This window comes from Podarcis tiliguerta (assembly GCF_965153285.1).
Source record: "Podarcis tiliguerta genome assembly, chromosome: 9".
Taxonomy (NCBI): Eukaryota; Metazoa; Chordata; class Lepidosauria; order Squamata; family Lacertidae; genus Podarcis; species Podarcis tiliguerta.
Window position 1 is genome coordinate 64738800 of NC_139542.1, and position 11701 is coordinate 64750500.

The 11701-nt window shown below is 45.3% G+C and overlaps 1 protein-coding gene across 3 annotated transcripts in view; it reads left to right on the top strand.

Moving 5' to 3' along the window:
• SEL1L3 (SEL1L family member 3) overlaps window positions 1–11029 on the top strand; it is a 48076-nt gene extending 37047 nt beyond the window's left edge. For 2 of the 3 annotated variants that reach the window (XM_083458088.1, XM_083458089.1), the window contains 4 exons: window positions 1201–1328; window positions 4347–4449; window positions 4531–4603; window positions 8125–9309. In XM_083458088.1, the coding sequence (XP_083314214.1) occupies window positions 1201–1328; window positions 4347–4449; window positions 4531–4603; window positions 8125–8291 (471 nt within the window). In that variant the 3' untranslated portion in view covers window positions 8292–9309. Of the gene's footprint in view, window positions 1–1200; window positions 1329–4346; window positions 4450–4530; window positions 4604–8124; window positions 9310–10812 lie in introns of those variants that run through there. The other variant, XM_083458087.1, reaches the window with a different exon arrangement.
• Window positions 11030–11701: the final 672 nt, after the last annotated feature.

An 11701-nucleotide genomic window follows, 5' to 3' on the forward strand; every position in this document is an offset into this window, starting at 1 on the left:
ATGGCCCTTGTGGTCTCTTCCAACTCTATGATTCTATGATTCTATGATTCTATGAGATCTGCAGTGTCCCACAAACCCCTGTCACGTTCAGGGCCGTCTTTAGCATTTGCGCGTCAAGGTCCCCAAGACACCCCCCCCCCCAAAGAAAAACACAATTGGCACTTAATTTTTGTTTAAGGTTTTTGGCATAATTTTGGCCACAACTTTATTTAAATTACAGCAATGTGAGTGGTTGCTTAGGCATTGGTAGCACTAACTGACCCCGCATGGGGACAGCTCTGACATTCACACCCCCCGCGAAGTCAGCAAGGGTAAGTCACCTGGGAAGAGAGACGAGACTGGGAACCATGCCTCACCTCTCCCCAGAATGCTCCCAGGGGCTTGCGTGGCCCTAGCCCCTTGCCAGGGGGTTTCGGACAAAAGCATAGCGAGCCCCTAGGTTCCTTCAACGGAAAACCCTTGAAGCAGCAGCAGCAGCATTTTGGAGGGACAGGCACAGCCGAATCCATACCCCTCCACCAACCAATTCCAAGACCAATGCCTAACCGCAACCTTACAAGTTGTGACGATTTGCTATGCAGTAGGCAAAAACCAAGTGGCACACACTAATCAGCCAAATGGACAAAATTCCTACCGGGCCCCTGCCCCAAAGCAGACAACCCCATGACAGGCATAGCAAGGTCAAGCAAACAGCCTAACATTAGGGAAGGGAGGGCAGGTGATCTGAAGCACGCAGCGAAAGAGGAAGCTCGTCACTGCGTGCATTGTATTTAACAAATAGGGCTGTCAATCAACAAATGGCAACATCTAGATTTCCCCAGTAACAGCCCGCCCCTGCTTAAAGGATGGCCAAACCATTTGCCTAGCAACAGTGAGGTGTCTCGTCAGCCCCGCCCGCAACCCGTGCTCTCCATGAGGGAGAACACACTATGCAGCGCCGGGGTGCAAAAAAACGCCCAGTGCCCCCAATTTGGGGGGTGGGGGAGGCTAAAGCTGTTGAGCTTTCTTGCAATTCATTCAATTTATGAATTGACAAGGGAGCTTCTTGCTCCAGGGCTGCATTATCTGTCTTGGTGAATTCTTCACCAGCTTCTCTGGCTCCTTGTCCCCTTTAAAAGCAAAAACGCCCAACGCCTTTTGCCACAGAGCCGTGAAGTGCTATTTGTTTGACTGGAAACGCCTTTGTTTTGCACGTTGCAGGGGTTCTTTAATTTGGCTGTTCTCCTGGAAGAAGGTTATTCCATCCCTCATCACATTTTAGATCATTTAGGAATTGACAGGACCATCAACTCCAGTAATGCAAACGTGCTCCAGGAGCTTTATGAAAGGTGAGACTGTTCTTGTCCATCATTTCCGTCCTTAAAACGTTAAGAGCAGGTTTTTATTTAGCACGGTGTGAAATGTGAAGCAACAGAAATAATAGCAAGATGCCATAAAATTGGCAACAACGTTAAAATGCCTAAGATGGTGGTCTTTGAAATGTATTCTAGGGGACCCTGGGGTCTGTCAGAAGCATACCAAGATGTAATGGTTCTAGGGGTTGCTCGTGCGTAAGTTGCCGTTACTCCTGGCTAGGTTGCCTGGTTGAACCCTTTCTGTCTGGACAGCCTCAAGTTCCGTGGCTGCCTCAGTCGCTGGCAGAATCTGTCAGTGGGCGTTTCTTAAACCTCTTCCAGCATAAAAGCTGTTTGACGCCCAGTCTCCTCCCCCTTTGCCTGCACGGAAGTTTTCTGCGCAAAGTGGGTGTGGGCAGCGGAGTACTCGTGCCCTCTCCACTTGTCTCCTGCGAAGAGTCCTGGAGCCACCTCTCCGATTCCCCCATCTGCCCCCCTTCTCCACTGGTGTTACGCTGATTTCCTTCCCCAGCAGATGGGCTACCTCTCCCCCTACTGGGACCTTCTCCACCATCGTCTTGGAGCCTCCTCTCCGCCTCCCGCTCCGATGGCAGTTCCCTGACACAAGAGTTCCTCAAAAAGAAGATCAGTAATGGCAAATCCTTTCCTGGAAGACAACTCTCTGCCTTGCCACTATTTTCTGCATGCAGCGTGCAAGTTGCAGGAGAAGCTCTGAGCACCCTCAGAATGGGCCCATGCTCATTGTGAACTGATAGTGTTCCCTGAGCTCCATGAAGTTCCTCTGGCAAGCAAATCCTGGGGAAAATATTTTCCTGAAGGTAGAAAGCTTGAGAATCCCTGGTCTTGGGGAATGGAAAAGTTATCACAAGCCACCAAGAACAGCAAAACAGGATGGCTTGTTGGGCCACAGTACTCTTCCAAAAGAATGCTAGGCCTCTTCAAGTGTTCTCCTGTGTCTGCTGGCCCTTCCTTCCTCCTTGACATCTACACATAACAAGAACAAGAACAAGAACAAGAACAACATATCATTATTATTATTATTTAAATCCCGCCCATCTGGGGGGCTCCCAACAGAATATTAAAAACACGACAAAACTTCACACATTAAAAACTTCCCTAAACAGGGTTGCCTTCAGATGTCTTCTAAAAGTCAGATAGTTGTTTATTTCTTTGACATCTGCTGAGAGGGCATTCCACAGGGCGGGTGCCACTGCCGAGAAGGTCCTCTGCCTGGTTTCCTGTAACCTCACTTCTCGCAGTGAGGGAACTGCCAGAAGGCCCTCAGCGCTGGACCTCAGTGTCCGGGCACAACGATGGGGGTGGAGACACTCCTTCAGGTATACTCGGCCAAGGCCGTTTAGGACTTTAAAGGTCAGCACCAACAATTTGAATTGTGCTTGGAAACGTTCTGGGAGCCAATGTAGGTCTTTCAGGACCAGTGTTATATGGTCTCAGCAGCCTCTCCCAGTCACCAGTCTAGCTGCCGCATTCTGTATTAGTTGTAGTTTCTGGGTCACCTTCAAAGATAGCCCCATGGAGAGTGCATTGCAGTAGACCAAGCAGGAGATAACCAGAGCATGCACCACTCCAGCAAGACAGTCTGCGGGCAGATAGGGTCTCAGCCTGCATACCAAATGGAGCTGGTAGACAGCTGCCCTGGACACAGAATTGACCTACGCCTCCATGGACAGCTGTGAGTCCAAAATGACTCCCAGGCTGCACACCTGGTCCTTCAGGGGCACAGTTACCCCATTCAGGACCAGGGAGTCCTCCACACTGAGAAGGCCTGAAGAGGAAAAACATTCTCCTTCCTCCTGCTGGCTTTTGACTCACAGTATGGATTTCGCCATGTTCTAAATCATGAGGAGTACCTACATGCACAGAAAAAGGCTTCGCTCTTCAGAGTTTCCCTTCTAACACATGGATGACAGGTCTAGGGCCTGTGGACATGGTCCCACTCTCTTCCACCTCATGACTGTAATTACCCAGGTGAGAATGCCTGAAGGAGGCTCTGAAGCCACCACTGACTGAGAAGACCTCTCTCCAAAACAACACAAGATCCAAAACTTCCCCACAAGCCTAGGAAGCATGCTTGCTCAAAATTTCGTGCCAAGAAGCTGAATTTGACATCAACGGAAGTAGCTTTAGGATTGCAATCTTTAAGTTCTAGATGGTTGAGAACTCTCAGCTCTGCTGAGAAACCAGCTGCCTTTTGACTGTTCCTCAACTCTCATCAGAGCTGCAGCCATTTCCTCAAGCTACCTGAACAGTTGGTCATAATTTTAATCACAGTAACTCAACTAATAAATGAGAACGTGTCATAAGGTGGTGGTGGAAGACCATATGATGGGCTCTTTGATGTGGAAGGAAAGTCTGTGCCCTATCACTGATGGCCCCAGTTAAGACTCAAGCCTTCTATCTGCCTAGCTTTACTCCTTCATCTGCATAGTCCTTGTCTGCTCTTGCGACAGGCTGCTGAGAGCCATAATAATAATAATAATAATAATAATAATAATAATAATATTTATATCCCGCCCACCCCAGCCAAAGCCGGGCTCAGGGCGGCTAACAACAATAAAATAATACAACATTCTAAAATCATTTCATTCTAAAATTAATTCAAATCAAATTGATGGCAACCATTGGGCTAGAGTTCTGTGAAGATTGCCAAAGGAGGGAGTCAGGCTGTGCCCTGGCCAAAGGCCTGGTGGAACAGCTCTGTCTTGCAGGCCCTGCGGAAAGATGTCAAGTCCCGCAGGGCCCTAGTCTCTTGTGACAGAGCGTTCCACCAGATTGGAGCCACAGCCGAAAAAGCCGTGGCTCTGGTTGAGTCCAGCCTAACCTCTCTGTGGCCTGGGACCTTCAAGATGTTTTTGTTTGAAGACCGTAAGTTCCTCTGTGGGACATACCAGGAGAGGCTGTCCCGTAGGTACGAGGGTCCTAGGCATATTTTTTATTTGACATTGATGTCTTTCTTATTGTTGTCCGTAGGTGTTGGAGCTATAGCAACCAAGAATCAATCAGTCCATGCACTTTAGCTTTGCTTTATTTCCACCTGCGTGTTTTCTGGAAGACAACTTTGCATTCTAGTCTGGTGCGTACAACTCCACTGTTCTTTGAGTAAATGCCTGGCATTTTGTGCTCTAACTAATACAAACTTCTGAATTCCTTGCAGATTTACTTCCTGGGCTCCTTGTTTGTCTCTACATTGGTTGTATTTTTCATACAGTGTTTCCGGGCTCTGTTGGGTAAGTATCTAGCAGCAGCCATACAGCTGAAAAGCAAAAAAATAAATAAATAACAAAATCACAGGTGTACAAGGCTTTTTTAAATAGAATATTCCATGTGTTTGATTACATAAGCTGTTGCTCTGTCCTATTTGTTTTCCTCGATAGAAAAAGGAATCAAATTAGATTTTTAAAGACTACTGAAGGCAAACAGGTCAAAAAGCCTAGTTTACATTTTCACTACAGAGGGGAAAGAATTGAGATCGGATGCCAGCTTAAATAATAAAAGCATGGAATGAAAATGTAGCCTTGCACAGTTCTGATTTTATTCATATTTTATTTTTATTTATTTCATTTTGATCCACATTTTGATTTATTTATTTGATTTATTTCATTTGGTTCACACCTTGTGAACCAGCAGCTCTTTAAAAAGGGACCACGTACAGTGGTACCTCTGGATACGAATGGAATCCATTCCGGAGCCCTGTTCACATCCAGAAGCGAACGCAACCTGTGGCTGCATGTGCACAGGTCGCGATTTGCCGCTTCCGCACATGCGCGTGACGTCATTTTGACCGTCTGTGCATGCATGAGCGGCGAAACCGGGAAGTAATGCGCTTCATTACTTCCAGGTTGCTGCAGCGCGCAACCCAAAAATACTCATTCCGAAGCTACTTCAACCCGAGGTATGACTGTATAGCCTAGCCCGATACCACCAGTAACTAGGTAAAGGTAAAGGGACCCCTGACCACTAGGTCCAGTCGTGGCCGACTCTGGGGTTGCAGCGCTCATCTCGCTTTATTGGCCGAGGGAGCCAGCGTACAGCTTCCAGGTCATGTGGCCAGCATGACTAAGCCGCTTCTGGCGAACCAGAGCAGCGCACGGAAACGCCGTTTACCTTCCCACTGGAGCAGTACCTATTTATCTACTTGATGTGCTTTTGAACTGCTAGGTTGGCAGGAGCAGGGACCGAGCAACGGGAGCTCACCCCGTCGCGGGGATTCGAACTGCCGACCTTCTGATCAGCAAGTTCTAGGCTCTGTGGTTTAACCCACAACCCCACCTGTGTCCCTTCCAGTAACTAGAGACCTCCCTTTTTCAATATATTGCTTATATAAATTCCAGACGAATAATTGTGGAACTTCTCGTGGAGTAATAAAAGGAATATGAGCAATGCTGAGGTTCTACACCTGTGTTTTCTAAGCTGAGGCACAGGGTTTGTTGTTTCATTTTGTTTCCCATGATTATATACTGTGTAAGAACTGATCTTACTCCTCAAAAGTGCAGAACCACTTCTCCCTTCAAAAGAGACTGCCCAGTGGTGTCTCTGCAAGAGTCATGGACCTAAAAGTGTCTCCTGATTGAAAGACTTGCCCACATGGCTGATTAGTGAGTGATGGCCTCTGAGAGTGGATAGTTCTGTTGCATTTCCACATTGTGAGGGACTCAACCGACTTTCTTTCTCTCTCTCTCTCTCTCTCTCTCTCTCTTCTTCTTCTTCTTTTATTTTGACAAAGTATGAATCATACATAAATAAGAATAAAGATGTGCACCCCACCAATGAGACCATTCCATTATAACTACCCAGTCTCCCAAAATTTCAACACCTCTCATAATGGTTTGACCCCTTTCCATTTTAACAGTACAAATTCCACAAACGCCCTCCGTATCTCCTCAAAATCATTTCTCCTGCATATTCCCTGTATTACTTTAATAGCACATATTAATTTATCCTTAATAGCCATATCCCACACCTCTTTATACCATTCTTCCATTTTATATTCTGTTTGCCCCTTCCACTTCCTGGCTATATAATAATTTGTGCAGCTGTCAATAAATTTGTGAGCAAGTCCTTCATAGTCTGTGAACCTTCCACCCCATCGTAAATTGATAATACTGCTACCTCTGGACTTTTGGTCAGCTTTAACCCAGTGATTTCTGTTATCCTTAAACACCCTTTGCCAGAGAAATTGTGCATCTTTACACCCCCACCACATGTGAACATAATTCCCGGTTTCCTGGCCTCCCCTGCCAAGATAACGCCAAATATTCCTTGTTTATTTGATTTAGTCTGACTGGCATTAAATAACATCTCCAAACTAATTTATAATAATTTCCTTTTATTCTTATTCTTATATAAGAATAAAAGAAAATTATTATAAGAATAGAAGAAATCAACCCTCTTTCATCTATTGGGATGGGGTGAGAGAGAAGGACTTCCACAATTATTTCTTCTTTCACTGATACAAGCATGACACAGCTAGCTTTTGGAGGGAGTTACGTTATACAGCACTTCCTGTTCCCTCACCCAAATCCTGGAAAGGGAGGCGGGTGTTGCCAGTATCGGTGGGTATAAAGATTTTGTGCAGTCTTATTTGCAACCAGTAAGGTAAAGGTAAAGAGACCCCTGACCATTAGGTCCAGTCGTGACCGACTCTGGGGTTGCGGCGCTCATCTCGCTTTATTGGCCGAGGGAGCCGGCGTACAGATTCCGGGTCATGTGGCCAGCATGACTGAGCCACTTCTGGCGAACTAGAGCCGCGCACGGAAACGCCTATTTATCTACTTGCACTATGATGTGCTTTCAAACCGCTAGGTGGGCAGGAGCAGGGACCAAACAATGGGAGCTCACCCCGTTGCGGGGATTCAAACTGCCAACCTTCTGATCGGCAAGTCCGAGGCTCTGTGTTTGAACCCACAGCGACACCCGCGTCCCTTTTGCAACCGGTATTTAACCTTTATTTTATTTTTATTTTTTTACTTGTGGTTCAGTTGCTCTCCGAGCGTGAGAAAGCCAAATAAAGCTGGTTTAAACCTGTTTCTAGTCAGTATTCAACTAAAGTATTCATCTAGATTTTAAAAAAAGGATTGTTGGTAGAATATTAACAAGACAAGATAGCAGGAAGAGACAATTTTCTTTACAACGTTCATGTTTCTCACCTGATGGAACTGATTGAGTTGATTATTTTATAGTGTAATCTTAAGGTTATCTAAGATTCAGATCAATGCGGTTTACTCAAGGATGGTATTGAAATGTCATGCAGAGAGCATAAATCGACATCGAGCCCACACGCACGCTCAGCATAAGAACTTGGAACCTCACCTGCAATTTAACGTTTACCTTGCTGTGCAGAGTTTAATGACTTCTACAATAGGGATGTATCGGGACACGGGTGGTGCTGTGGGTTAAACCACAGAGCCTAGGACTTGCTGATCAGAAGGTCAGCGGATCGAATCCCCGCGACGGGGTGAGCTCCCATTGCTCTGTCCCTGCTCCTGCCAACCTAACACTTCAAAAGCACACCAGTGCAAGTAGATAAACAGGTACCGTTGCAGCAGGAAGGTAAATGGTTTTGTGTGCGCTCTGGTTTCCATCACAGTGTCCTGTTGCGCCAGAAGCTGTTTGTGGACAAACGCCGGCTCCCTCGGCCTGAAAGCGAGATGAGCGCCACAACCCAATAGTTGCATCACCTGAGTGATAGTGGGTGTGCTAATCTATAACGCTACTTTCATCTGCTGTATTATATTGTGTGTTCTGACAGTTGTTCATCGCCGGATATCACGATTGCCTGAAGAGGCTGCAGCTGAACTCTCTTCCACAGAGGAAAATACTAGTGAGACAGGATCAGAAGAGCACAGAGAACCTACTGTGTCAAATAATTCAGAGGAGCATGTCTTGAATCCTCAGCATCCCTGCTCCAGCAGCTGAGGCATGCATTTTCTCAAAAAGTGACATTCTGATGTCTTCAGGAGACAGAAACCTCCCCTTTCTATGCCAATTTGGAAAATGCCCCCCCCTTTTTTTTTGCGACTTGGCGGGTGCTCTCACCATGGGAGTAGGCTATTCTGTTGTTGTAGAACTTCCTTGCTTGAGCTTGAAGCAGCCTTGAAGGTTTCACCCAAAATTTGGTTAGGAAGGGGACAGTTTGATTCAAGGAGGAAGGACCTTCAGATTTAGAGTCCTGTAGAACTTGAGGTAATTTATTTTCAGATTCAGAAATAGTGCGAACTAGAACATAATCGGTCCTATTGTATTATTGGGAAAGGGATTTCTGTTCCTTTAAAATTAATCAGGGTTTTGTTTTCAGTTCGGAGAATTGATAGACCTGGTTTGGGGGAAAAGGACTTGTCTTAATCAGTCGTAGTGTGCTCCAAAATCATTTTTGCCTTGGTGGGCTAAGGCTCCAAAATGTCATTTCAAAGACAGTATATAGGAATATTTTGTTCACCTTAAATATATACAGTGGTACCTCAGTTTATATACACTTCAGGTTACATACGCTTCAGGTTACAGAATCCACTAACCCAGAAATATTACCTCGGGTTAAGAACTTTGCTTCAGGATGAGAACAGAAATTGTGCTCTGGCGGCGCAGCAGCAGCAGGAAGCCCCATTAGCTAAAGTGGTGCTTCAGGTTAAGAACAGTTTCAGGTTAAGAATGAACCTCCGGAATGAATTAAGTACTTAACCGAAGGTACCACTGTGTGTGTGTGTGTACACACACACACACACACACACACACGTATGTATGTATGTATGTATGTTTGTATGTCAAGGCCACTGGTATTTCAGCACTGAAGAGGTATCTGAGCTTAGAAAAAGCTGCTTCTGATATTGCTGTACCCTATAAAGTTGTTTTAACAATTATGAAGATAATTTATGGGCAACACATCGAAACTTTTCTAAAGCACAAATTAAATCTACACATTAGTTTCATTAATATGCAATATTGCTATATGCAGTTTAAGTGGCTTCTGGCTGTGAAGTGGTTTACAAATCTGGATAGCTCAGTTGGTTAGAGCATGGTGCTGTGAATGTCAAGGTTGCAGGTTCAATCTCCCTTTGGGACGGCTTCATATTCCTGCACTGCAGAAGGTTGGACTCCTCAGGGTTCCTTGTTGTTGTTTTGTCATTTAGTTGTGTCTGACTCTTCATGACCCCATGGACCAGAGCACACCAGGCACTCCTGTCTTCCACTGCCTCCCGCATTTTGGTCAAACTCATTCTAGTAGCTTCGAAAACACCGTCCAACTATCTCATCCTCTGTCGTCCCCTTCTCCTTGTGCCCTCAATCTTTCCCAACATCAGGGTCTTTTCCAGGGAGTCTTCTCTTCTCATGAGGTGGCCAAAGTATTGGAGTCTCAGCTTCAGGATCTGTCCTTCCAGTGAGCACTCAGGGCTGATTTTCTTCAAAATGTATAGGTTTGATCTTCTTGCAGTCCATGGGACTCTCAAGAGTCTCCTCCAGCACCATAATTCAAAAGCATCAATTCTTCAGCAATCAGCCTTCTTTATGGTCTAGCTCTCACTTCCATACATCTCTACTGGGAAAACCATAGCTTTAACTATATGGACCTTTGTCGGCAAGGTGCAATTCTATTATTATTGTGCTTGTTGCCTTTGCCTGCAACGTATGAACAGTTGGGAATGACCACAAGTGAACGATGGTAACCTCTAGGAAGAGCACAGATGAGGGCCTGACCATTAAAACAGCCAACTAAGCTTCCATTTTATTGTGCCTGTTATGCTCCCACGTGGCATCTTGCGTATTGTTATCAAATATTGTTTTCACTGAAAATATACAAAATGCAAGTGTGAGGCTGCTGAGTCTTTTAAGGGCAAACTGACATGTGAAACGGAAACGAGATTGGTCGTAGAAATTGCCATAATAAACACTAGCAGATGTTTTGACGCCATTGTGACGACAATGGTGATATCAAATTGGAGATATTAGAGATGAAAAATGCCGTGCCAGCAGTTTATTGATTGGACTAAAGTAATAAAAAAGATGATAATAAGATAAACACTTCAAACCTTTAACTTAAGTGCCCTGTAAATGAAAGGTGTTCTGCAACGCACTAATTAAGTACCGTATTTTTTGCTCTATAAGACTCACTTTTTCCCTCCTAAAAAGTAAGGGGAAATGTGTGTGCGTCTTATGGAGCGAATGCAGGCTGCGCAGCTATCCCAGAAGCCAGAACAGCAAGAGGGATCGCTGCTTTCACTGTGCAGCGATCCCTCTTGTTGTTCCGGCTTCTTAGATTCAGAATATTTTTTTTCTTGTTTTCCTCCTCCACAAACTAGGTGCATCTTATGGTCTGGTGCGTCTTATAGAGCGAAAAATACGGTACATTATTTATGTCTTCTCACAGTTTGGTTCAGGCATACACTGATACTCCCATCGCCACCTTTCCTTCAACTTCTTTTTGCATTTTCCCAATGTCTTACAGGCTACTGGGATGTGCCTCTCCCCATCTCCCACACCCAATGACCTGCTAAATTCTGCCAGAAAGGGCAGGAGAGAGATACCAGTCTTCCTTGCTCCACTTGCCATAGCTTGCCACTCCTGACACACCTGTTCAATAAGTGAGAAGGATGGGGAGAGGACCAGGGCTTATTGGAGCGAGTTTAATTTCAAATTCAATCGACTTGGCAATAAGATGCTTTTATCTACAGTGGTGCCTCGCAAGACGAAAAGAATCCGTTCTGCAAGACTCTTCGTCTTGCGGTTTTTTTCGTCTTGCGAAGCAAGCCCATTCGCGGATTAGCGCTATTAGCGCTATTAGCGGTTTAGCGGCTATTAGCGGCTATTAAGGGATTAGCGGCTATTAAGGGATTAGCGGCTATTAAGGGATTAGCGGATTAGCTGCTAAAAGGCTATTAGCGGCTTAGTGGATCAGCTGATAAGTGGCTTAGATCAGCTGTTAAGCGGCTTAGCATCAGCTGTTAAGCGGCTTAGAGAACAGCTGTTAAGCAGCTTAGGGGCTGGGGAAAGGGGGGGGGGGAAACCCCGCAGAACTTGCAAGACATTTTCGTCTTGCGAAGCAAGCCCATAGCAAATTCGTTTTGCGAAGCACCTCCAAAACGGAAAACCCTTTCATCTAGCGGGTTTTCCGTCTTGCGAGGCATTCGTCTTGCGGGGCACCACTGTATTTTGGGGGAAATAGCTCAACTTATTTCTGAATGAATCTAATGGCAGCAAATGAAATGCTCACAATTTGAACTCCATACTGGTTCTCTCAAACTTTTACCACGTTGAAATGATTATATATTCTTAATATTTTAATAGATATATCTCCATATCTATTATCCATCTACTATGGATTCCTAGGTAAAGCA